Source organism: Artemia franciscana, chromosome 3 (genome assembly GCF_032884065.1).
Source record: "Artemia franciscana chromosome 3, ASM3288406v1, whole genome shotgun sequence".
Taxonomy (NCBI): Eukaryota; Metazoa; Arthropoda; class Branchiopoda; order Anostraca; family Artemiidae; genus Artemia; species Artemia franciscana.
In genome coordinates this window covers 23,849,708-23,877,370 of record NC_088865.1, presented here as the reverse complement: position 1 = coordinate 23,877,370, position 27,663 = coordinate 23,849,708, and the positions used below count along the sequence as shown (strand labels likewise).

Sequence of the window (27,663 nt, the reverse complement as noted above, 5' to 3'; positions counted from 1 at the left end):
TATTGTTCTTCTTGTTTTTGGTATTTGCCCCCCATATGAGTTATAGTCTCTGGTTGTTTCACGTTTTAATGCTGCTCGTTACTTTTAGTTGTAAAACTTGTTTTTTTACACGATTTCTTACGAAAACCTAAGGAGTGTGACCTTGATTATCAGCATTTTTTTTTCTTCTAGAAAACGAATTTTAGTTGGTGTTCTGATCAAAGATCGAAGAAGTTTAATGAAAATACCATCGGAGTCTATTGTCCAATGTCCTTGTAAGTAAAAAAAAAAAGACAATGAATCTTAAATTTAATGGAAAAAAAGAAAAATTACCATATCGGTTTTGCTGATAAATAATTCTCGGTCATTATTAATTATTGCTTTTCTTGTACCTGAAGATGTTCATTGATTCAACTGTGAGTTTTAACAGCGAACCAGTTGCTTTGCCAATGGTATCTTTTTCTAGCATCATCCAAGCTGTATAAATATAATATGCCTATTTCTATTTATTCCCAAACCTGACTAATTTTTATGGCAATTGGTATCTATCATGTGACATATAGCGATCGCAAATTCTGTCGGTCGGTCTGTCTGTCGTTCTGTCTGTCTGTCTGTCTGTCCCGGTTTTGCTACTTTAGGCACTTCCAGGTAAGCTAGGACGATTAAATTCGGCAGGCGTGTCAGGAGCCAGACCAGATCAAATAAAAAATTGTCTTTTCCCCGATTCGACAATCTGGGGGGGGAGTGGGGGATGGTTATATCGGAAAAATCAGAAAAAAGGAAGTATTTTTAATTTACGAAGGGGTGATCGGATCTTAATGAAATCTAATTTTTGGAAGTATATCGTGTATCAAAGCTCTTATTTTAAATTCTGGCCGGATGAGGTGACATTCGGGGGAGTTGGGGTGGAGAAACCCAAAATCTTGAAAAACGCTTAGAGTGAAGGGATCGGGATGAAACTTGGTGGGAAAAATAAACACAAGTCCTAGAAACGTGATTGACATAATCGGAACGGATCCGCTCTCTTTGGGGGAGTTGGGGAGGGGGAGGGTTAATTCTGAAAAATTAGAAAAAATGAGGTATTTTTAATTTACGAAGGAGTGATAAGATCTTATTGAAATTTGATGCGTCAGAGGATATCGTGTCGCAGAGCTCTTATTTTAAATTCTGACCGAATCTGGTGATATTTGGGGGAGTAGGGGGAGGGGAACCTAAAATCTTGGAAAACGCTTAGAGTGGAGGGATTGGGATGAAACTTAGTGGTAAAAATAATCACAAATCCTAGATATGTGATCTACATAACCAAAACAGATCCGCTCTCTTTGGGGGAGTTGGAGGGGAGGGTTAATTCTGAAAAATTAGAAAAAATGAGGTGTTTTTAACTTACGAAGGAGCGGTCGGATCTTTATGAAATTTGATGTTTGGAAGGATATTGTGTCTCAGAGCTCTTATTTTAAATTCCGAAAGGATCTGGTGACACTGGGGGGAGTTGGGGGAGGGGGAACCTAAAATCTTGGAAAACGGTTAGAGTGGAGGGATCGGGATGAAACTTGATGGGAAAAATAAGCACCAGTTCTAGATACTGATTAACATAGCCGAAACGGATCCGCTCTCTTTGGGGGAGCGGGGGGGGGAAGGGTTAATTCTAAAAAAAATAAAAAATGAGGTATTTTTAACTTAGGAAGAAGTGATGGGATCTTAATGAAATTTCATATTTAAAGGGACCTCTTGCCTCCGATTTCTTATTTTAAATCCCGATCGGATTCAGTGTCATTGGGGGGAGGGGACGGAAATCTTGGAAAACGCTTAAAACGGAGAGATCAGGATGAAACTTGGAAGGAAAAATAAGCACAAGTTCAAGTTAAGTGACTGACATAACCGGACCGGATCCGCTTTCTTTGGTAGAGTTGGGGGGGGGATTAATTTGGAAAAATTAGAAAAAAAGAGGTGTTTGTAACATACGAACGTGTGATCAGATCTTAATAAAATTTTATATTTAGAAGGATCTTTTGCTTTAAAACTCTCATTTTAAACCCCGACCAAATCCAGTGACACTGGGGGAGTTGGAAGGGGAAACCGGAAAGCTTGGAAACCGGAAATCTTTGAAAAAGCTTAGAGTGGAGAGATTGGGATGAAAGTTGATGGGAAGAATAAGCACAAGTTATAGATACGTGATTGACATAAATGGAACGGATGCGTTCTCTTTGGGGGAGCTGGGGGTTGTTAATTTGGAAAAATTGAGGTATTTTTAACTTAAGAACGGGTGACCGGATCTTAAAGGAATTTGATATTCAGAAGGAACTCAAATCTCAGAGCTTTTATTTCAAATCCCGACAGATCTGTTGACATTGGGGGGAGTTGGGGGGGAAAACCAGAAATCTTGGAAAATGCTTATAAATGTCGTAGATTCGTGATTGACGTAACCAGACAGGATCCGTTCTCTTTGGGGGAGCTGGGGGTTGTTAATTTGGAGAAGTTAGAAAAATTGAGATATTTTTAACTTAAGAACGGGTAACCAGATCTTAAAGAAATTTGATATTCAGAAGGAACTCATATCTTAGAGCTCTTATTTCAAATCCCGACCAGATCTGTTGACATTGGGGGTGTTGGAGGGGGGAACCAGAAATCTTGGAAAATGCTTATAAATGTCAGAGATTCGTGATTGACGTAACCGGACAGGATCCGCTCTCTTTGAGGGAGTTAGGGGGTGGGGTTCAGCGCTTTGGCGAGTTTGGTGCTTCTGGACGTACTAGGACGATGAAAATTGGTAGGTGTGTCAGGGAGCTGCACAAATTGACTCGATAAAGTCGTTTTCTCCGATTCAACCAAAAAATTCAGACCAACCAAAAAATAGAAAAATTGAGGTATTTTTAACTTACGAGTGGGTGATCGGATCTTAATGAATTTTGATATTTAGAAGGACCCCGTGACTCAGACCTCTTATTTTAAATCCCAACCAGCATTAAGCCTCTGATTTTCCTTTTAAACCAAATCTATTGATTCTTGGAATTTTGCTAGAGCTCATACCACATGAGCTTTTGGCTCTTTGGCTCTTCCGACCTCGTCACAAGTGCCATGAGTTCTTAGCTCCTGTTTTTATTACTGATTTCGCAAAAACTATTATCTTATATTCTAGGAATTTTTTCCCTCGGTTTTTGGAAAATCAGGCATATTTTTGACTATGTACATTTTCTGACAAACAATTATTTATCGAGCTCATGTTTTTTTTATAACTGATTTCCTATATCATAAATTGATTTCCATCTCAGAATTGTCACTGGCCCTCTATTGAGAGAAAACCCACGTTTAGTGCTTAAAATATAAGTAAATGCCACTTTCCAATTACAAAATATTTTTAATCCCTGAAAAAGGGCACTATAAAATCCAGTTTACGTTCGAATAAGCCCCCTCCCGATCTTTATGGTTTTTCAAGGACCGCTGGTTAGATATAATCACTTATGGGAAAAACAAAAAGAAAAAGAAAAACAAAAAACATTCATCCATAATCTTTTTTCCGTATAAAAATATTCAATTCTACATTTCTGCAGATGGAATCTTGAAAAGGCTTCTGTCTGGAAAAGTCTGGTATGCTGGATCTGATGTTGCGATTTTCATTAGGAATGCTTGATTTTTTATGGGCGTTTCCTCCTTTTTTAAAAAGCAGTCGAATTTGCCCAAGCCTGTAGCTTTTGATGAGCATCATTAAATTTAATGAATTTTGCATTTTGTAATTCAGCATCAAATGTCCATTCTTTTGATTGATTAAATAAAATAAAAAACAAGTTTTTTAACGGAAAATAGGGAGCGACATTAAATCTTAAAACGAACAGAAATTACTTCGTATATGAAAGGGACCGCTTCCTCATCAAAGCCCCGCTCTTTACGCTAAAGTTTGACTCTTTCTCTTAACTCTACTTTTTAAAACAGTAAAAAACTTTAGCGCAAAGAGCGGGGCGTTGATGAGGAAGCAGCCCCTTTTATATACGAAGTAATTTTTGTTCTTTTTAAGATTCAATGTCGTTTAAGATTTAACCCCAACAAATCCCCCTCTTCTCAACCCCCCCCCCCAACCAAAAAATCCCCCTGAAAACGTCTGTCCACTTCCAAATAACCATTGGAATACGTAAGCACTGGTCAACATTTGTAACTTGTAGCCCCTCCCACGGGGACTGTGGGGGAGTAAGTTGTCCCCAGAGACATAGTTATAAGGTTTTTCGACTGCACTGAATAAAATGGTTATCTCAGAATTTTGATCCAGTGACTCTGGGAAAATAATTAGCGTGGGAGGGGGCCTAGGTGCCCTTCAATTTTTCGGTCACTTAAAAAGGGCACTATAACTTTTTATTTCCGTTAGAATGAGCCCTTTACCACGAACTGCTTGATTAATTATTATTATATTCCTTCTTTTTATAGAGATTCTAAAAGTTTCTAACTCCCTACTTACAGGTTGTTACTAAGAACTGTTTGGTGTTGAATAATCCGAATTGTTATACAGCTTATACCTGGAGTTCTTGTGCTAACCTTTAGTTTGAGTCAAACTCGTTCATTATTCCAACAAACAGAAATCCATTTCGAAGCAGTTCAGAATGAAATTCCATCTACTGATCAAATTCAATTTGTTTTGTTATGGCAAGATGTTATTTGAAGCTGTTTTTCAGAGTCTTTTTTTATTTTAAATACAAGAGAAGTACATAAATACGTTTTTCAAATACTCTACCAGAGGTGTATTTAAATATGCACTTTAATTACATGGAAAGCATTTAAATGCGTATTTCAAATACGTGTATTTAAGTACTGTCCCATCACTGTTAAAAACACAAATTAGAATCTTCAGATGCTCTATCTCGTTGTAAATGTTTACTATTTGAATATTTAATAAATTCCATACAGTTTGTGGTAACAAACTGTAAGTAAGGAGCGACCCGGCTCAATGGTATCCAAAACTCTAAAAAACGAAATTTCGATACCAATAGATACAACGAAAGAACTGGATATTTATGCCAATTTCGAATATATAAGTTTCATCAAGTTCACTCCTACCCATCAAAAGTTACGAGACTGGGAAACTTTGCCTTATTTTCGAAAAAAGGGGGAGACACCCCTTAAAAAGCATAGAATCTTAATGAAAATTACACCCTGATTCAGCGTATCAGAAAGCCCTACTGTAAAGGTCTCAAGATCCTATCTGCACAAATGTGGAATTTTGTACTTTTTGCCAGGAAAAAGATCACGGATGCGTGTTTATTTGTTTTTCTTTTCTCAGGGGTGATTGTAGTGGTGCTAGAATTTCGCAAGAGGGCTCATTCAAACGGAAATTAAAAGTTATAGTGCCCTTTTTGATTGACCAAAAAATTGGAGGGCAACTAGACCCCCTCCCATACTATTTTTTTCCAAAGTTACCGGATCTAAATTTTTAGATAGCCATTTTGTTCAACATACTCAAAATATGCAATAACTATGTCTTTCAGGATGACTTAATCCCCCACAGTCCCTGGGCTGCAACGGCTGCAAGTTTACAAACTTTGCCCATTGTTTACAAATAGTCTAGTATTGGTCATTGGGAAGTACAAAGATGTTTTCAGGGGGGATTTTATCTGGTGTGGGGGGGGAGGTCGGGGAGAGGGTTACGTGGGAGGATCTTTCAATGGAGCAATTTTTAAGGGGGAAGAGATTTCCCATGAAAGGGGTGCTGGACTTCCCAGTATTATTAAAACAACAATCAAAAATTAAATAAAAAAAACAGTTTTTTCGACTGAAAGTAAGGAGTAACATTAAAACTTAAAACGAAAAGAAATTATTACGTATATGACAGGGTTTGTCCCCTCTTCAACGCCTCGCTCTTGACGCCTAAAGTGTTTTTTAGTAATTTCAAAAGGGCTATTTATTCTAACTAAACGGCCTTTGTGATTCAGTGGTCATTCTTAAAGAATAACGAAGTTTGAACTTAAGCGAAAAGAGCGAGATATTGACGAGGGGGCAAACCTTCTCATATTACGCATATGAGGAAGTTCGCCCCCTCTTCAATACCTTGCTCTTTACGATATAGTTCAAATTTTGTTAAATAATGGCCGATACAAGCAATAATTTGTTTGTGTTATTTTCCAGCCTTTTGTTTGTGTTATTTTCAAAACAATAGCATTTCATTTTACCTTAAGCAGCTTCATTGCTATGATTTTTATGTAATAATAAACCAAAGATATTGTACGGCTTCGGCTTGTGGTTGTTATTAAATAATAAAAAAAAAATTTTGCCAACTAAAAGTAAGCAATAGCATTAAAACTTAAAACGAACATAAATTATTACGTATATTTTTAAAGATCTTTTTTATCTTTCATTTCAGTCATTTGAGAACTGCTCAACTTGTGACTTTCATTTTCATAAAAATAGTTTCGACCTCTTTGGCTTTTTTGTTACTATGCCTGACAATATTAGCTCCGCAAATTTCGCTAATTTAAGTTACGTGGGAGAATCTATCCATGGAGAACTTTCTCGTGGGGAAAGGGAACTTTCCATGGAGGAGGAGCTGGATTTCCCGACATTATGAAAAAACGATCAGCAATTAAATAAAAAACAAGTTTTTTCAACTGAAAGTAGGAGGTAACATTAAAACTTGACGAACAGAAAATATTACGTCTATGGGATGGGTTGTCTCTACTTAATAGCTTCCTCTTGCGCTATAGTTTCTTTTTTAACTTTTAAAAGAGGTTATTATTCTAATTAAACACCCTTTGTGATTCAGGAGACATTCTTAAATAACTGGAAAAAAAAATCAACCTTAGGTTATTATAAGGTTATTAGTTAAAAACATAAAATCAATATGCAAATTTCGTTTTATTTATTCAAGTTCGGTTAGCCAAGTTCAAAACCTGCATTAATTCAAAAACGTTCAGAAATTAGATAAAAAAAAATTTTTGCTGAAAGTAAGAAGCGACATTAAAACTTAAAAACGAACAGAAATTATTCCGTATATGAAAGAGGATGTCCCCTTCTCAACGCCCCCCTTTCTACGGTAAAGGTTTTTACTGTTTTATAAAGTAGAGCTGTGAGAAAGAGTTAAACTGTAGCATAACGAGCAGGGCGTTGAGGAGGGGACAGCCCCTTTCATATACGGAATAGCTTCTGTTCGTTTTAAGTTTCGATTTCGCTCCTTACTTTCAGCTAAAAAACCTTTTTTTTTATTTAATTTCTATCAAGATCATTCATAAAAAAAAACTGTTTCTCTATTACAAAAAAAAGATTGCTCACAAATCATTAAAGCCTGTGTTAACCCAAGGTTCAGTTGAATGAGTTGAGTTTGACTTGCACGTGGGATGAGGTAAACCCGGGCCAACTTAAATGGGTGTTTACTTGCACAAGGATTCAGTTACTGGGGATAAGTTGCACGGCTTTTGAGTTCCACGTGTGTCCAGTTAAACGGGGCTTCAGTTGCACAAGGGTTTAGTTGCACGGGGTTTCACTTAAATGGGGTTAAGATTACGAGGACTGAGTTATAAGAGGTTTTACTAGCACAAGGATTCAGTTGTACGGGGGTTCAGTTGCGTAGTGGTGCTATGTGCGAGAATAATATTGTTGCGGCTAAGTTAGGAAATGAGGCTAGTAGCTGGTTTTCTAATGAATCAGGATTTAAGCAGAGCTGTTCCCCATTTATGAGGATTATTTGAAGGACTTTCCCTAATAAGCACGGCTAAGATCAAGAGACAGCATGGAATCAAGTGGGACAGCAAAACTCTCCTAGAAATAGATTGTGCTGATGCTTTCAGCACCAAAGATAAAAATTTTAGCAAAATGAATGGTTTTTTAAAGGTTTTGAAAGGTCTGGGTGCAAGAATAAGCTTGAAAATTAATGCTAAGAAGACTAAGTCGCTTAGACTGAAAAGAGGTGAAAGTGAAGAGGTGATATTGGGTAACAAAAAGATCGATCAAGTCGATAGCTTCGCTTACCTAGTTAGATTAGTAAAGATGTTAGAAGTAGAATAGACAAGGTTTATTTTTACAGTTATTTTTACATGGTTTATTTTTACGGTAGAAAAAGGTTTGGAGGAATAGGAAAACCAATCTTCGTGCCAAAATTAGAATATCTGAACCTATAGTGATGACAGTGGTAAAGTATTGTTTGGAAACATTGGTGTTACTAAAGACGGAAGAGGATTCATTAGGAGTTTTCCATGGGAATAACCTACAGATATTTTAGGTACCTGTCTGACTGATCGTATTTAAAACACTAAGCGGTACAAAAAACGTGGTTCTCTCCCCCTTTCTAGGGCTATAATGAGAGAAAGGCTGAAATGGCTAGGTTGAAACAACCATTTTTGGATGAAAAATTGCCAAATATTGTCCTTCTCGGGCAGGCTTCTGAGGCCAAACGAAAAGTAGGTCGTCCCCGAACTAGGTGGGAAAAGGTTGTAAGGAAGGATTTGAGATTTTAAACTGGAACTTCATGGGATGGCGTAAAGAGGAAGGCTTTAAATATATTGTAATAGATGGAATGAAGGAGAAACATAAGTAATTGTGTTTGCTTCAAGTGGCTTGGTTGTGAATTGAGTTGTTAGTAGTAGTAGCGATAGTACTAGTCATTAGTGATAAAGAAATAAAAATTGTATAAATACGAGTCTATACCTGTTTAATCTTGGAAAAAAATGATTTGGTATAATTATTTGGTCGAGTCTGGTTTTCTTTCCCTTTAGATTTTGGACGTAATAGCTTAAGATTAAACATAATAATTTATTATAATTAAATACGTAAAATATCGAATGAATTGATCTCTTTTCCAGGAATCCTAACTGTTTAAATATTTTTCAATTTTATATCTATAATTAAAACATTAAGTTTTTTCAGCTGAAAGTAAGGAGCAACATTAAAACTTGAAAAAAAAAGAAACAATTTTCTATTTGAGGCAGCGGGCTGCCCCCTCTTCAGCCCTTACACACTGTTTATGTTAAAGTTTTATAGTGCTAAAAATATTTTTCATTCTATTTCAATGGCTATTTTGTTTTGGCAGTTGTTCTTTAAAAATAGGAACGAAAAGTGAAACTTCAGTGTAAAGAGTGGGAGATTGAAGAGCGGTCGTCCTCCTCAAAAATATGAATTTTAATTTGCTCCCTTTTTTAGTTGTTCCTAAATTTCAGCTGAAGAAACTTGATGTTTTTACTAAATTTCTAACTCTTAAAGAGGCCTAACCAAAATATGACAGTTTTTTTTCAACTGCTTTCAAATTTTTGGTAAATATGAAATTTGTATCTTTACTAGGTTGCAGCTATTGCTGCAGCCATGATTACGAATCGTATAATTATTAGAGAAGTTATTTAACTGGGGTACCTCTATTGCTCCAGCTCCAGCGACCCCTATACATAGCTTTCCGAAATATTAAAAGTATTGATTTTAACAAGCGGTCTTTTATTATTATAAAATCCTTTTTTTACTGCTGAGAAAAGCATACTATCTTTTCTTCAAAAATTACATAAAGGTGTAATTTTTTTTCTTCTTTTTCTTGAGTAAAGATTTGAATCTGCACTTTGGGACTGATTTTTTCTTGGATTACCTCTAGCCATCTTTTTACATTAAATTCAGAGTAATCCTCTGCCAATTACAGTTTGAATTTCTTTTCTCCCTTTAACAAGTCATTTATATCCTGAGCAGTATCCTGTCTAATCGTATTAGAGACCATGAAGTTATTGTAGGAATTCCCCTATCACAATTCAGTAAACCGCAGATATATGAATTTTTGATGGTATTTTCCCATTCTTTCCAAGCAGTGAACTCCCTTCTAACATATTTTCTTGAGTGATTATGAATTGTTAATAACTGCGGGACAGCTGATGATAAAGGTGTTAGGTGGAGTGAGTTAAAAATCTGTTGGGAATCTCTAGCGACATGTTTAAAGAAGAGACGAAGGCAGTGCTTCTAAGTTCTCTCTCTGTATATTAAAACATGGACGTTTTTTTTCTTGATTTCCTGAGAGAATTTTTGAAAGTAGTCAAATGATATCTCCAAATGCTTAAGTTTGAGAGAAAAAGGTCAAGTGCCATGAAAGGAGTTTACTGGATTAACAATATATAGCTATAATTGAAGTAACTATTCTAGAGCCGAAAACAATTTGATATGGCAAAAATGGCAATTGGTAAGAATTCTACTTCTTAATAATTTCGCTTTTATCTCAAATTTGTGGTTATTTTGCTTCTTTTTTTTAAGTTGGCCTTATTTACGATGTGATGCTACATTTGGTTGGTGGGATCTCTGGTCCTTGGACCTCTGCCAAAATAGAACATTAAAAAACGCACAAAGATACATAAAACGATCGATTTTTTCCATTGATTGACTTGAAACTTACAAGAAATGTAGACAGGGCAAAAGGTACCTCAATATAGACAGAAATCGATGTAACAAATCTAGTTGTATTGATTTGTTACACGCCAAATGGTTTTCGCATGAATTTGTGACTTAAAAACACTAACAGTTACCAACAGGGTATAACAAAGGAATGTTATTTGAAAGAACGGTGGAGTAGGATGTGTCGGTTTTCAGGGGTGTACACAGGGTGTAGCTAAGGATGTCTTCAGTCCCATTAAAGACGAAAAGCATACATATTTTCAATTTGTATAACTGAAACTTTCGGTTCTTATCTATTCCAAACTTTATAGCTAACATATTATTAAGAAATTGTTGCATAAGAATGTGCTGATCGAATATTATGACAGTATGTTCAAATTTTGCCTAAAATTAAAATTGCATTCCACAATTGTAGTTTTTAACCAGAAAATCTGAACAAAAACCTTATAAATATTTTTATAATTGCCGCATATCAATCTATATCCATTAAAACGAACCTTAGACATTAGTTGGTCTAATGCCTCTGGAAGTAAGTAAGTAGCCTCAGTCTTCATCTTCAAAGATCTCCTAGCTCAAATCACTCAACACTCAGATGAGACTTATCTGAAAGAATCTTCTGCCACGTTCATACGTCCTATGGAGGGTTTTCTTTGGTCTTCCTTGGTTACGGATGCCTTCTGGTTGCCAGAAGAGCAGTATTTTCTTAAATCTGTGATGTGAAAAGCAAGATATGTGTTCGCGGTATTGCTTCTCGATACGATGAGCGATGATCGATACGATTTCTAGTTGGTTTCTGGGGGTATGAATCTAGCCGTTGCTGACATGGTCACTTAAGCTGATCCTTAGGAGGATGTTTTTTGAAGAAGAAAGTGTGACATTAAAACAATTTCTTTGGCAACATTGCCTTCCCATTTTATGATCAATTTTTTTTAGCCTTTTTCAATATTTTCATTTTTCTCTTGATCGTAAATGCGATATCAAAACCAAAAAAGAACATAAATAAAATCACAAAATATGGCAAACTTAAGATGAGCAGAAGTTATTATGCTTGAATAAATGAGACTTCTTAGAACAACATATTGCTTCAATAAACTAAACAAATTCCTTCAAAAAATACCAAAATTTATTTATTATTTTTGTTCAGGTTTCAATTTTCTATACTTTTGAATCAAATGGAGACAAAAGGAATACTTTAATAAAACAAATGTTCTTTTAAAGTCATAAAATAAAATTCAAAATCACAAATTAGTTTATCCTAAGGAAAAGATTCCTGTAATTCCTGTTTTTTTTTCCTGTAACTTTCATAAGTATTATCACTTGCATTACTATTATTGTTTCGTTTTTATAGATAAAGATACTATTAAAAGGATAAAACTTTTCAGTAAAACACAAACGACAGTCTAGTATTTAAAGCGATTGAAGGGAAGGTAGCCCCACTCTTAAATTATGATAGTTCTTGTTTGTAAGCCTTGATAAGGATTTTATATTATTTTCCATTCTTTTTTTGGCTAAGATTACGTTAAATAAAACCACACTTTTAGAAGTATGAATTGTTTTCAGTAAATCAAAAATGAGACCCTGCCCTTTAGATGGTTAAAGGAAGCAATAGCACCCCCCCCCCCCTTATTTATGGTAACTTTTCTTTTCTTTAAGTTTGACTTATAATATGACTTTATTTCTGCTAATGGTAGGTTTTGACATCGATCTTTGGTTTGCTTTGATGAACGTTTTTGGAAAACTGTTTTTAAACTAATTATTTGAGAGTCTAAGGTCTTGGGAGGTCAGTAAGGCAGAACCTTTGGGCTTGGTGTGTTGGAAGTGAAATTTTCATTAATTTATCGACATAAGATGGCTTAATAATCTGTGGCTTTAAAGTAGCATTAGTTTTAATTGTAATAATATCTTTAAAACTCGTAACAAAATTGGTAAGGGCTTCGTATTAGCTACTGCAATAGTAGATCTAGTGCTGCAATAGTATTAGATCTAAGAATCATGGTCACAGCCAAGTACGCCCATTTTACGTGCTATTTGGCCGAAAATTAGCAAGTCAAAGCACATTTTTTACTGTTTTCAATGCGACTTTAGATGAATCTAATCTCAAATTAAAAATTGTCTCATTATTATCATTATTTACTGTTGCTTCTGGAGGTATAACTACAAAAAGAATTATTACATTATTATTGGCACACTCAAAAACTGAGTAGAGGATCAGGCCACAAGGGCCCATTACCTACACCCCCCCAAAGATGAGAATATCTAAAGAGGAACGGCTTTGACTAGATTTAGATGAAGGAGGAGCTTGCGTAGTTGTGTTGACCTCAGGTGGCTTGGTACTGAAGTGAGTTAGCAGTAGTAGTAGTAGTATTTACCTATATATCTATATTTACTAAGTGACTGATTATCAATATTTATCAATTTTAGCCTTCGTTATCATTTCGTCAGTAATCCATCAATTGTCATGATTCGAAAGAGTTGAAATTTATCTGTTTATGCTCGATTGAGAACGAAGGACTTGGATATCGCTTGTAGCCTCCTTCCCCTCTAGCTCCGTCCACTGTTAATGGTATGCCTGGTTTGGCTTATGATTTCAATTAGATCTAGACCTGAATTCAACATATGAGACCGAGAGTAAAACTAGTTTATCCTATTTGACAATTTTTTTTTGTTGGTTACACTGACATTAATTTTAAAATACCCTATTTCCATAAAAAGAAACGAAGCAACTTCAAGAAGTTAAGCTCTCTCTCTCTCTTTCTCTCTCTCTCTCTCTCTCTCTCTTCGAACTTCGCCACTCACAAAATAAAAGCTTGAATCAATCGGAATTCTAAGCTCTGCAGATAGTTGTATGATGTCCAGAAAGCCAACAAACAAATAACTTCCAATACAATAAATCAAATTGCCTACCGAAATTTTAACAGTCGGGTTCTGTCTTTTATTTGCTTTTAATTGTCGGTATTTCTTCCTTGAAAAATAACACTTTTTCTTATAGCGAGGAGCATTGACTAATTACAGCATTGGTCCATAAATTTCAATCAGGGAAAAGGAATCAGCCGAGTGGGAATGGAGCATGTGTTGCATTCTCACAATTAGAAAAAGGCCTATAAATATTGGAGAGTAATTGGCCGATAACAATCTAAGCTCTCTTGATTGATGACTATATCTTTTTGCGGGAATATAAGGGAAAGTCCTTTCCGCAATCAAGTCATATAAATGCTGTAATGAACAGATTTGGCACAATGGCACCTATGACTAAAATCGTTATTTCTGCGACTAAAAAGCTAGGCGGTTATGACCACCACTCCAGCATAAACTGAAAATAGTCAGTATGCTGCTAAACTTTTCGTATTTAGTATAAACAGCCCAAATAAAATATCAAATTTTAGAAAAAGCCTATATTAATAAAGATTATGTATGATTTTGATTGACAAAAATTAGTGGTTATTGTCACAAGACTGCAGACGTGTATTAGTTCAGCAGCAACAATGCCTATGTGATAGGGAGAAAGAGGCAAAGTACACCCCAAGGAGAATTCTTTAAAATCTCTTCGAAAGAACGAATTTGAATGCCAAGGATAAATTCAGAGTCCTATAGGGGCTAATAACGTAAAAACCAGTAGGCATGTCGCAGTCCGAATATTTTTTATACAACCTCCACCCTGACTCCAACTAAAGTCAAAATTATTTTCTGTTCCAATCTTTTCCTGAAATATTCGCTATTTTGATAACCCGTGTAGACAAAGTGTCTACCACGCCACTCCACTGTGATTAGATTCAAACTTCTACAGAGGGATAAGAGTGAACACTTAAAGCGGACTAGAGACGGAACATTTTGAATTCTCCACTCCTTAGTACCCAACCAAAAGTTAAAATTAGGATTTATCTGGCTTCTCAACATTCTCTGAAAGTTTCAATTCAGCCCCCACTCCGTTCCTGAAGTATTTTAGATAAACCAACTTTGGCACACACAGTGTCTCCCTCGTTATTTCAATATTAAAAGATTCAAAGTTCCACAGTGACTTATAGGGCAAAATAATTTGGTGGGTTAAAGACAAAAAAAAAAGATTTTCTCATCCCCTCCAACCGAAACACAAAATTTCAAGTCCCTTTACCATTTCCTCTTCCAACACAAAAATATCTAACTCGATCCACAAAGTCGTTTCTAAAGTCTTGAAAATAAGTTACTTTTATAACCTTCGTGCATAAACTATTTTTCTATTAACCTTTTTTCCCTCCACCAAGCCTAAATTTAAGGTCCACTTGGGCCCTGCAACATTCCCTTGAAGTTTCAACTTGATCTCTAAGGTGTTTCATAACATGTCAGCGCATTTCGATTTAACTTGCTATTTAACCATAAAAAGATTCCAAGTGCCATAGGAAAAAGTATTTGAGTGTTTAAGTACATTGGAAACAAGGCATATTTAGCCCCCCATTAACACTATCTGAAAATGTCAACTCTTCCCCTAAGCCGTTAATTTGACACTGTAGATAGGCTATTTTGATAACCTGGATATACATAGTGTATTTCAAAATTTGAGCTCTGTTTACCCATTCCCCAAACACTCCCTGAAAGTGTCAAATCAAGCCAAAAATGGCTGAAATATGCTCTGTTACACTGTTGCTTTAGCTTTTACATTACATTATCTTTGTTACTCTATTCTTTTACCCTGAAAAAGAGACTTTTATGTTACTTATTTTTTAAAAGATGGCAAAATTAAGCAAAAGAAGTTTGCGACAAAGTATTCACAGAATGAACCCAGCTACACTCTTCATCGAAAATCATAGTGTTCGTGGGAATCATTATCGAAAAACTATAGCCTTTTTTCCCATTGCATATATTACAAGCAGATCTTCGATTGGATGTGACCCATTATTATATGTATGAATAGTCAAGTTTAATTGGACTAAGTTTTAATCCTGATATTATCAGTAATTTTTTCATAATAATCGTTTGGTTTCAGTGGTTACTTGCTGTTTACTCGGGCAAAGAACTTATGGGATTCAAATCATGACCAGACCCTAGAAATCCAGACGAGATCATAAAAATCAAGACCATGCCGAACAAATCGGTGCCAAAATCTACAAATCCAGACCAGTCAACCCCCTTTCGCTCTTTGTGTCGCTCTTTACCTTAACACCCTACGAGCATTTGGATGATGTTTTAGTAAGCCACTAGGCCTGGAAAAAAGAAGGGAAAAAGAAAGACTGTTTTAATGTTTTTTTTTTTAACTTTTAGCTACAGAGTTAACACATACCTGCATATGATGGGGCTGCCCTATCCTTAATCCCTCGCTCTTTACACTAAGTTTTTTTAGTGCCTTAAATAAGCTGCTCATTCAGATTATAGAATGCCTTTGTCTTTCAGAAGTCGTTCCTAAGTAACTGGGACAAATAGTCAAACTCTAGCGTAATCGACGAGGAATGAGGATGGGGCAGTCCCCTCTTAGGCGTAAAATTTTAATTCGTTTTAAGTTTTAATGTTGTTCCTTACTTTAAGTTTAAAAATCTGTTTTAATTTAATTTAATTAGTTAAATAATGTCGGGGTTATCACCTCTCCCTCCTAATTAAGGTGTTACGTAAAAAAAACTTTTCACTTAAAAGGGTAAATTATTCTTTCCGTGTAATGTTTTCCCTGGAAATCCCTTCCCGATGGATAGCTCCTCATGTGCAAAATTCCAAAATCGAAAATCCTCCAATGGAAAAATATCTTCAGCCAATTCCCTTCCCGCAGAAAGTATCCTTCGGACAAATATCCCGGAACATCTCCAGATGTAACACAAAAGAAAATTAGACAAATAAAAAAAAAATCCTACATACGAATTGTGGCAAATTCCTTTGTTAGAAATTCTCCGGAAAATCTTCCTCTTAAACTTTTGTCCCCATGAAAATCCTCCCCCGCAGAAACACTCCCTCCTGGAAAAAATGAATGTGTTTCCCAAGGACGAACAACATGCGTAAATAATGGACAAATTTTACAACTTAAAATATTTTTCTCAGGGGCTGTGGTGGTCACGTCATCTATTCAGGCATAGGTTCTAGATCTGCCAACTGTGTTGAACAAAATGGACATCTCAAAATTATGATCGGAAGTCTCTGCGAAATAGGATAGGGGGAGAGGGGCAACCTTCCCTCCAATCTTTTTGGTCATTTAAAAACGGCACAGGAACTTTCGATTTCTGTTTAGATAAACCATCTCTTGACATTCTAGGAGCTGTATTTCCGTAGGAGCGTAGACGCCATCACCCTTAGTAGAAATTAAATAAAAAACAAGTTTTTTTAACTGCAAGTAAGAAGCGACATTAAAACTTAAAACGAGCAGAAATTATTCCGTAAATGAAAGGGGTTGTCCCCTCCTCAACGCCTCGCTCTTTACGCTAAAGTTTGACTCTTTGTCACAACTCTACTTTTTAAAACAATAAAAAAAAACTTTAGCGTAAAGAGTGAGGCATTGAGGAGGGGAGGGGACAACCCCTTTCATATACAGAATAATTTCTGTTTGTTTTAAGTTTTAATGTCGCTCCTTACTGGCAGTTAAAAAACTTGTTTTTTTTATTTAATTTCTGAACGTTTTTGAATTAATCCATGAATTGATTTTGGCTCATCGCACACGAATAAATAAAACGAAATTTAAATTTTGGCAATACCTCGCTCTTTACATTAAAGCTTGAATTTTGTCCCAAATCTTTAAGAATGACCCGCGAATCACAAAGGCCGTAGAATAAATAGTTAAAATTACTAAAAATACTTTAGCGTAAAGAGCAAGGTATTGTGGAGGAGACGAATCCTCCTATATACGTAGTATTTTATGTTCGTTTTAAGTCTTGATGCTGCTAATTACTTCCGGTTAAAAAAAAAACGTATCTATTTTCTCATTGTTTTTTAAATAATGCTAGAAAATCCTGCACCTCCTTCATGTAAATTCTTTTCCCTAATGATAAATTCTTCCATGGAAAGATACTCCCACATAACCCCTTCCCCTAGACCCACCCCCATCCCAACGCGAAATAGTCCCTCTGAAAACGTCTATACACTTCATAATAATTATTACTATATGCAAACAACGGTCAAAGTTTGTGACTTGCAGCCCCTCCCCCGCGGACCGTGGGGGATTAAGTCGTCCCCAAAGACATAATTATTAGATTATTAGATCCAGAAACTTTGGGGGGGGGGGAAATGTGCGTGGAAGGGGGCTTAGGTACCCTCCAATTTTTTGGTCACTTAAATAGGGCACTAGAACTTTTAATTTCCGTTAGAATGAGCCCTCTCGCGACATTCTAGGACAACTGGGTCGATACGATTACCCGTGGAAAAAAAAACAAACCAACAAACAAATAAACACACATCCGTGAGCTGTCTTCTGGCAAAAAATACAAAATTTTTGTAGATAGGAGCTTGAAACTTCTACAGTAGGGTTCTCTGATACACTAAATCTGATGGTGTTATTTTCATTAATATTCTATGACTTTTAGGGGGTTTTCCCCAATTTTCTAAAATAAGGCAAATTTTCTCAGGCTCGTAACTTTTATTGGGTAAGATTAAACATAAACTTGATGAAACTTATACATTTAAAATCGGCAGTAATTTGCGATTCTTTTGATGCAACTATTAGTATAAAAAATCCGTTTTTTAGAGTTTTGGTTACTATTGAGCCGGCCGTCCTAGCCGAGTCGGTTGGTGCGCTGGATTTGGGATCCTTTGTCTGAAAGGACGCGGGTTCGAATCCCAGTGTACCCAATTGTTCAGTTTGGGACGGGAGTCAGTGGCGTGACTATGTAAGCTTAGCCAGAGTCGACCCAGCTTTAAATGGGTACCTGGAGAAATCTGGGGAAAGTAAACAGGAAGGGTGTGCGAAAGTACAGGATGGTTGGCCCCCAACCCTCCATTGCACTTCCTGGCTGAAGGGCCAAGAAACGGAGATCAGCACCGCCGGTAGGGACTGTAAAGTCTAATGCCGTATCCTTTACCTTTTTTTTTACTCCTTACTACAGTTCGTTACCACGAACTGTTTGAAACAAAACAACAATAAAATAAAAATAAATGCGCATCTGTGATGTTCCTTCTGGCAAAAAAATACAAAATTCCAAATTTCTGTAGAAAGAAGCTTGAAACCTATGCAATATTGTTCTCTCATATGCTGGATCTTATGGAGTGATTTTAATTAAGACTTTTAGGGTGTTTTTCCCCATTTTTCTCAATCAGGCAGATAGGCTTGTAGTTTTTGATGGGCGACATTAAACTTATTGAATTTTTATATTGGATTCAGCAGAAAAAGTAAAATCTTTTGATGTATGAATTTTTCTCAAAGTTCATTTATTAGAGTTTTGGTCACTATTAGGCCGAGTCGCTTCTTACTTACAAATCGTTGCCACTAACTGTTTCACATTGTTCTTAACAGGTACATTTTGTTTACACCTTTTTTCTTCTGTTTACTACGGGCTGTAGTTCCCTATTAACTAGGTTACAGCTATTGCTGCAATCGTGATGGCATGATCATAAGGTATGTCATAAGGCATTTACATTTTTAAAATGCTTCAATCACGTGCTTGTTTTTCAATTGGCCAAAATGCCAAACAGGGCTCGCATAGTTCAATAAAGGCCAAAAAATTAAATAAACTGGTATTTGTTCAATATGTAGTAGAAACGTCTTATAACAACTCAGAATAAAACTGGAGTAAAAGGAACACATCGAACGCCTTTGAAACCTTCTCCATTTCCTTCCTTTTCCATTACTACTATTATTAACAACTCACTGCAAAACCAAGCCACCTGAGGCCGACAAAGCTACACACACTCTTTCTCCATCCCAATCTATCCATAGCCTCCCTCCCTACACCCTCACAATCCTTCCCTATAATTTCCTCCCACCTCATTTGTGGACTAACTGCTTTTCGTTTGGTCCTTGATGGTTGGCCGAAAGGGACGATCTTCGGCTATATGTCACCCTTCATATGTAGAACGTGTGCTAGCCATCTCAGCCCTTGATTCTTTATAACCCTATAAAGTTTGATAGAACCACGTTTTTCGTACTGCTGGGCTGTAGATTGTACGTTATTGAGGGTTTAAAGTAATGTAAGAGGAATACCTAGTGAGCACGGAGTCATAGGTAGGTGTGTCACTATCCTAGGGAAAGGTCAGTTTTCCCCTCTCCTTCCTTATTAAGTTCAGTAGGCTTGCATTTCTCGAAAAATACGGTACATGTTTCTAACTGGCGCTTCAGTCAATACTATACTGCGCCAGGAGACGAGTGTACACCCCGATCGCCCTAGCTACCCCGCTTTGCAACAAAGTAATTCCATCTCACTTTCGGAACAGTCTAGCCTACTGTTTGATAACAATCGGAAAACTTGTGGAAAAGAATAAAAATCTAATATAAACTCATACATGTTTGTCCCATTAAATATTAGAAGCCATTGTAATAAAAGATCCTATATAAAAGAAGTTCATGTAAATATTAAAACGTCGGCTGTTTTCTTTGTTTAACCAAAACTGCTCCACGGTCAAAGAAGGGACCCCCAACTTTTGTCTGAGAACTGTAGATCCAAACTTTAAAACATCACAAACTAAGTTGAGCTGTCAGCCATAATTTCAAGATATAATAAACGTTGCGTATCCGTAGTTATATATATTGGCGGTATATCATTAAGATCCCCATTGACCGCCAGCCGAGCAAAACCTTGCGGGATCTCAGACCTAATAACCCCTATACGTGTAAAGACTCGGAACATCCAAAATACTATTGTTTCTCCTTCAAAGTGATACCTCAATCCAGAAACGATTTATTTCCTAAAATTGAATAAACTGTTAATTGTCCCATTTAGAGTCTTCTCCAGTAGAACTATCTTCCAGTCACAAGAAAGAATCCTATTCGGTACTTCATGACGCATGCGACAAATAATGAGGCGGTCTCTCCATCCAAAGATTGTGCAGAAAAGGCCATTAAATAGCTGCATTTCCAATATAACTTTGTTGGAGTGATTTTCAACAAGGAATTTCATCTTAGAATGGACAATGCTAAAGTTACAAGTCTGAATAATTCTAAAGTATCTGGTAAGATAAGTTTTTCTTTATGATTATTTTCCATTTATAGAGTTATGATAAACATATAAAAAAAATGTCTACAATATAAGTTTGTCTCTCGTCACATCTATGCCCTTCTTTATTTGTTTCAAGAAGCCAGTACGTATGAATGTTTTGTTTTCTGTGGACGATGTTTTAGGAAGGAAATTAAAATGAAAACGGAGAAATTACCTAATTTACGAAATTCTCGAAAGTAACAGGACAAATCACAAATAATTTAGAAATTTCAAGGTTGTTTGGCGCAGAAAACCTCAATCTGTATCTTTAGGGTTACCAGTCTCAGCTGTCACGTCAACCAGTATGTGTGCCTTCTGTTGGGCCTTTAATAACTTAGGTTTAACGACAGATCAAAAGTAAGCACACTATAACTTTTGTACAAAATTCATTCCGTAAATACCCCTTCCAAGCACATGAGCAGCAGAATTTGGATCCCCTGCGCTCGTTAAGATATCAAAACTTAAACAAGTTCCACTATGATGTCTAATATTTTCCTTAAAATTCGCCTACTTTTTGCCGTTTTTTTTTTTTTGAGCTCCTTCTCCTGACATTTGGAATAAAAAAAATTCGTATCTATCACCGTCTGTGCTTGCCCGACCTGTGACCTTGCATCCAGTTTAAATCCTTCACGCTATGTATTCAATGTCAAAAAAGTGACTAAATACGTCACTAATAATTACTGGGGGGTGCTTGGAATTTTCTTATTTAGAATATTAAAATATAGGCTTAAAAGTAGACTTTATGAGGCTTAGCTACCAAATATAAATAGATCCGCAAATAAGGAATATTTCATTTCCCTTAATGATATAAAATAAACCACCTATATTAATCGTCCTTTTTGTGTGGATTGCACAAATATTCTTAGGGACAAAAAGACTTCCACCGAAAATATTATCTCCTTCGGATCGGGGAGGTTAGACAATTAGCTTTTCAATAATTTTAAATAGATTGCCTATTTCAGCGTTGTCTTTTGATATCATTTTGACTGAAGTTGAGGCCAACTATTGTTGTACGAGTGAAAGCAGCAGTAATCAGCACTTGGCTGTGATCTCTTTTATCACTTAGAAAGGGCTCTAAAATAATAAGTTTTGTTAGAAATCACCCCTTTCTGATATTATTAGACTATTAATTTCATTCACAAATTTAACAAATGAAAATATAGATAATCTACGACTATCTATGGCTTCCATATGATGATGCACGGGGGAAGGGAAGGGGAAATAACAACTAAATATCCATTGCCAATTTTCTCGGTAAAGGTACTAAATTTCGTGTTTGTCTAGGTAGGAATTACAAACCTCTGAATTAGGTTTCTTTTTCATGATGAGTTTCATGGCATACTCTTCATTAAGATGGAACCAGGGTTTTTTCACCTTTCACAAATTCATTCAAAACTAATAATGATAAATAAATAACTAAGTTACTAAGTCTTGACAATAATAACTTGAAACAAGCAGAAATTATTTTGCATATAAGGAGGGGATTTTGTCCTTAAGCCCTTGTTTTAACGCTAAAAATTTAGACTTAACGATCACATGTTATTGCAAGTCAAATTTTATCTATATATGTGCTATGCTAAGTATGGCACTTGCATATAGAGCATAAACATTCATTGAAGGATTAAATAGATTCCACTCTCTGAGGTAAACTCCCATATTCCTAACTTGCCGTTTTTTTTCGATAGCATTTTGGCCGTAATCGGGCCAAAACTTCTGTTTTACAGCACAAAATGGTAGAAATAGACGCTTTGCTGTAGTAAGATACAAAACTTCTAGGCTATGTATATACCATCCCAATAATTATAAGCAAATTTGCAGTCTCATGGCTGTCACTGGATAGCGACTTAGTCGAGTTTTTGTCAAACATTTTGATTGATGACACAGAATGGTAAAATTAGGCACTTTCCTGAGGCATGATTGCTTTCGTCACTTATAAAGGGCACTAGAGCTTTTATTCCCGTTTGAATGAGCCCCCATTCGACAGTCTACACTAGTTCCATGGGATCCTCCTCGGGAAATATATAAAAGGACTAACAAACAGATACGCATCTGCTACCAAATTTCTGGGAGGAAATTCTTTTGCATTTTTGCGCATAGGAAGTTCATGCCCAAGAACCTCTTGGGCATGCTGAATATAATTTATTTTGTTGCTGCAAGCTCACCAGCGATTTGCTAGGTAAATGATGGCTGTGAAGACGGCTCTCAATATATACAATAAAATAACAAGTTTTTTTTTTCATATCAAAGTAAAGAGAAACATTGTAGCTTGAAATAAACTGAAATTATTCCAAATATAAGGAGGGAGTACCCCTCCTAAAGCCCCGGTTTTAACGATAAACTTCTATACTAATTTATTGAAAGCATTTAAGAATGTAAAAATGTAGTTAATGGGTAATTGGAAGTACCCTATTCCCTGTCCTGTGGTGGCGCAGTGGGTTTGACCTTAGCTTGGTAATACGGGACCCAGAGATCGAATCATGCTGCAGCAATGCACTGCAGGGCCGACGCAGGGACCTTAGTATTCAAGAAGCGTCGTTAATCTGATTACCCTATTCCCTCATTGCCTTTCAAAATTTTTGTGTTTAAGCATGTTTAATCAATAAGATCTCCCATTCTTGAGCATTTCCCATCCTGTAACGTAAACAGCACGGATTAAGAAGGGGGTAGCCCCCTTTATGTACGGAATAATTTCTTTTCGTTTTGAGTTTTCATGTTACTCTACTTTCATTTAGAAACACTTTATTTATTTAGTATCTGTCCGTTTTTGAAACCACGCCCAGAGCTACCCTAAATATGCGGAGGACTGTAGCCTCTCAAACAACGCTGTTTAAAAGAAAGCTTAACTTTTGAAGAAAAATACTTGGAGGGAGAGCTCATTCAGTGTGTATACGAAATAGAATTGAATTTTCTAAAATACAAAAAATTGGAGCTTTAGCCCCTTCAGCATCCGCACTACAGGGTTCGCCCTATTTTTTATATAAATATGTATACTCTCCTTAATTTAGGAAGCCCAGAAGTTAAATCCACAATCCTCTGAAAAATTGTTCAGTTAATTTGAAGCATCTCTCATAGAAAGTTAAAAACTTGGATTTGAAATACTCTTTTAAGACTCTTTTTTTCGCCTTCCCCTGAGAGAATTCATATGACTTTAACATAATAGTAGGAGTCCTCCTCCTCAGAAAGTGAGTATATATTATCTTTGTAAAAGTACTTGAAAATAGTGCTAAGGAATTGAGATTAAATAAAGTGTTCTCTAATGTAGTTTGTAACTTCTGTTATTTCTTTCCAGACAATGAAGAAAACGATAGAGCAGAATCAGCACGAAAACATTTATGGCGGCCAGTTGACCTTGAATCTGAAAACCAAGTCAAAAAATCAGATTTTAGTGTAGACTCCATTCTTAAATTGGACAAGGCAACAAATAAAGTCAATTCTTGGCTGTCTTCCTATTTCTTTCCAAAAAATATATATCTACACTCTTTACTACTAAGGCAGTGGGACTTAGAAAAGTTTTCATTAGAATCTCAAAAACCTGGAACTTACAACTTAACCCGCGAGCAAGGTGTTAAAAATCCTTATAACGACTACAGTCATTGCAAGAAACATATTGATACATTAAAGCAGTTTTGCACTTATATGTCACCATGCATCGATAACTGTTATCAGGATCTACAGCTTTTGCAAAATCCAAGGTAAAATATTTTTGCTACTTAAACAAAAATTCTAGAATAGTTATTATTGGAGCTCGAAAATAGAAGTAAGGAGTACAGATAGGCTCTGATTGAATTCAAATCTCACTGTGGTAACTGGATTTCATGTCGCTCAATGAGAAAATCCGTTTTCCTGTTGGTAAAAGTTTGGTTTGCTTCTGGATTGGTTCAACGAATCTCGTCAGAAGGAGAGTAGGGGGGGGAGGAGGACAACTGTTGAGAGAGTATTTTAGTTAAAGTGGAAAAATTTGCCATTTTACACAAAAATGAATTGTAAAAGCCTGCTTTAAGTGTCAGCATCTTCGTTCATCTTCTGAAAATATTTAAGTTGCTTATGGCAAATTTAACAGTAATCTTTTAGGTTGATTCTTCGGGAAGAAGTATTTTTGCCTACTGACTTTTAAGCAATTAATGGAATGAATACAGAGTAATAAAAATATTGTTATCCCTAATATCTGCTAGTATTGACGCAGTATCGCCATTCCAGTCGTTATTACCTTATTTTACCAACATTTTTTTACAGATGCATCGAAAAGTTGGCGCTGTCAAACAAGAAAGTGTCGCCAAAAACTCGCACAATTTACAGTTTGTTGCAAAATATTACTGAAACCAGTTAGTCACATAAACGCAATAAATGTAAATATAAATGCAAGTAAGTCACAAATATTACCTACTTTTGGCGTACAATGAAGAATTCTTGAAGTTTCTCATGGTTCAAATTTGTTGTCTCTAAGGCTCAAAATATATCCACTCTAGGAATTTTTCTCAAAGAACATTTTGTAACTCCTTAGGATTCTACAGTGAGTTGATTGTTGTAGTAGCGTTATTTAGACTATCTATTGTGATCATATCAATGATGTACATTTTGTTAATAAACTTATGCTGTAAACAGGGTAAGTTTCCATTGTGCTTTTGAACTGCATTTTATTTCATCGTTTTTCTAGGTTAGGTAGTAGTAATGAGCTCTGAAACTAAAGACCTTTATTAGTGTTACCCGTCATGTTCAGATTAATAGAAAAATGTTTTTCTATAAGGTTATATAAGTATCTAAAAGAAGGTATCTATCCCCAAAAAGCCACTCTCCCTGAAATAGTTCTTGCTTACATTTATAATCAAACAAGTGGATAGCATTACCCTAAATGTCAAGATTACTAGGATTATCTCATGATTTCTTTTATTATTTATCTACCTCGCATGCATCCCGGGGTGTAGCTACAGTATTTTTATTGGTGGAACTTTAACTATTTAATTTAACTATTTAATGAACACCCTACTTGGTGAATTTAAAAGCATTACACAATACATCATAAGCAATAAACACACATTAAGGAATCATAAATATTAAATGCTTATGCTTGGCTTTTACGAAAATTGTCTGCAATGACTGCTGCAGACGACAGTAGTATAGTGTAATCAAGCTTTCGGGTATGCGAAGGCAAATGTTATATACACTCGGCTTTTTTCGTTCAGATTCATTATTAATGCTGCAGTGCATATTCCCCCCTCCACTTCCCTAACCCCTACGCCCAGAACAGGAGGCCTAATCTCTTTATTAAACCGAGCTCTGTTCTAATAGCCTATTAGAATAGTATCGTGCAATTCATTTGCTTGTAATTTTGAATGGATTTTGACTCTGTAAGAAAAGAATTGTTGTAGTAAACTTTTGATATATATGATTTAGTGGAATTTTATTTATAATTTTTTATTAAATTGATTTGCTTGTTGGCTCGCCAATTTATATCAATACAAAACAATGATAACAGCGGGCAAAATAAAGCCGAAACAAAAATCATAGGCAGCGCAATAGCACTGTCTAAGTAAAGATGCAGGATAATTCAAAGTATTACCACAGATTGTGTAACATTTTATTTTTACATATTCCCCCCATTTAAATATCGACCGTATTTCAAATTTGAAAGTGTTCGAAAAAATAAAGATAGAATTATTAACTTATCCGTTCGGCATTGTTTGACAAAAAAAAAAATATCCAGAAAATCTGAATAAAAGAAGGAAGCCTAATCTACATAAAGGAGGGAATACAGGGGTGAAGCCACATTATTTTTATTGGGGGTGCAAGAGGGGGTGCTATTGAAGTAGGTGCTATTCAAGCGGTAGTGAAGAAAAATAACTATTTAACAAATACGCTACTTGTTGGAATTTGAAAACATTACGCAATACATTATAAGCAATAAACACACATTAAACAATGTTAAATACAAGTGCTGGTGCTTGCCTTTTATTAAAATTGTCAGTAATGAGCTACTGCAGACGACGGTAGTATAGCGTGATCAAGCTTTCGGATGGGCGAAGGTCAATGTTGTATATGCTTGGCTTTTTTTCAGCCAGATTCACTATTGATGCAGTACATATTCCCCCTCCATTTCCCCCCGCCCCCACACCCAGCACAGAATGTATCTAATAGCCCCGGGTATTGCCCTATCTATTTGCTCGTAATTTCGAAGGGATTTTGACTCAGTAAGATTTAATTTGTTGTACTAAACTTTTTATAAAAATTGATTTGTTTGTACGTTCGTCGATTTATATTAACAAATTGCATTGATATCAGTAGGCCACATAAAGCCGAAACAAAAATCATAGGCAGCGCAATAGTGCTGTCTGAGTAAAGATATAGGATAAGTCAAAGTATTACAACAGATTGTATAACATTATACTGTGAAATATTCCCCACATTTGAAATAGTGGCCGTGTTTCAAATTTGAAAGTATTCGAAAAAATAGAGTTAAAATTATTAACTTATCCATGGGGCATTGTTTGACAAAGAATATCCAGAAAATCTGAACAATTCTTGGCATCATTGCTGCAGAAATCTTAAATTCTTTAAAAATTGCTAGGGATGCTAACTGGAAGGGAAAATTGACTCCTAGAGTTTAAAAATTCCCTTCCCCTTTGCATCTTTGTTATCAAAAAACCAATTCTATAATAATTAGACAAATTTGTTCCTTGTGTCAAACAGGACATGAGGGGGGTATAAATTTCCGGAGGAGGGTCACACTGATTATCGTTTTTATGTTTATAGTTCCCTTCACAAGCAAAGCTCGATCTCCTAGTGTTGTATGATAAAACTGACAATAATAAAAAAGAGAACGGGTTGGACGTGCATCCAAAATCATTAAATTATGAGAAAAATATTCATATTCTGTTTAAATTCACTTTGCTCTATTCTCAGCGTACATCATGCTGATGCAGATATAAATGTCCCACAACTAGCGCTGGGGGTGTGTGAAATGCGCATAATTTCAGGCATAATTTTTAGCACATTTATGTCAGTTTTTTTTTAAGTTAGTTAAAAGAAATATTTAGAAAAGCAAAAATAGAAAGAAGTTAGCATGGTATCATTCGTAGAGGCAGTTCTACATTTACGGGTTAGTATGTCAATCCAAAACGTAAGGAATAGGACATTATCAGCGCTTTTTAGGCATTTCAATGACAAATAAGAGAATCGGAGTTACAATTAAATGCTGGAAATAAAATTAAAACAAATAAATGATTCCTGGAGCAGATCCCCCTCCACCAAATTCCATGACCAAACTATAACCGTTTTGACCTATCTAGTTATA

The 27,663-nt window shown here is 35.8% G+C and overlaps 1 protein-coding gene across 3 annotated transcripts in view; it reads left to right on the top strand.

Moving 5' to 3' along the window:
* LOC136025050 (zinc finger protein 420-like) overlaps positions 1-27,663 on the top strand; it is a 50,226-nt gene that overhangs the window by 7,454 nt on the left and 15,109 nt on the right. The window contains exons 2-3 of one of the 3 annotated variants that reach the window (XM_065700735.1): positions 172-254; positions 23,665-24,067. In XM_065700735.1, coding sequence (XP_065556807.1) covers positions 218-254; positions 23,665-24,067 — 440 coding nt within the window. In that variant the 5' untranslated portion in view covers positions 172-217. Of the gene's footprint in view, positions 1-171; positions 255-20,051; positions 20,350-23,664; positions 24,068-27,663 lie in introns of those variants that run through there. The other 2 variants (XM_065700734.1, XM_065700733.1) reach the window with 2 other exon arrangements.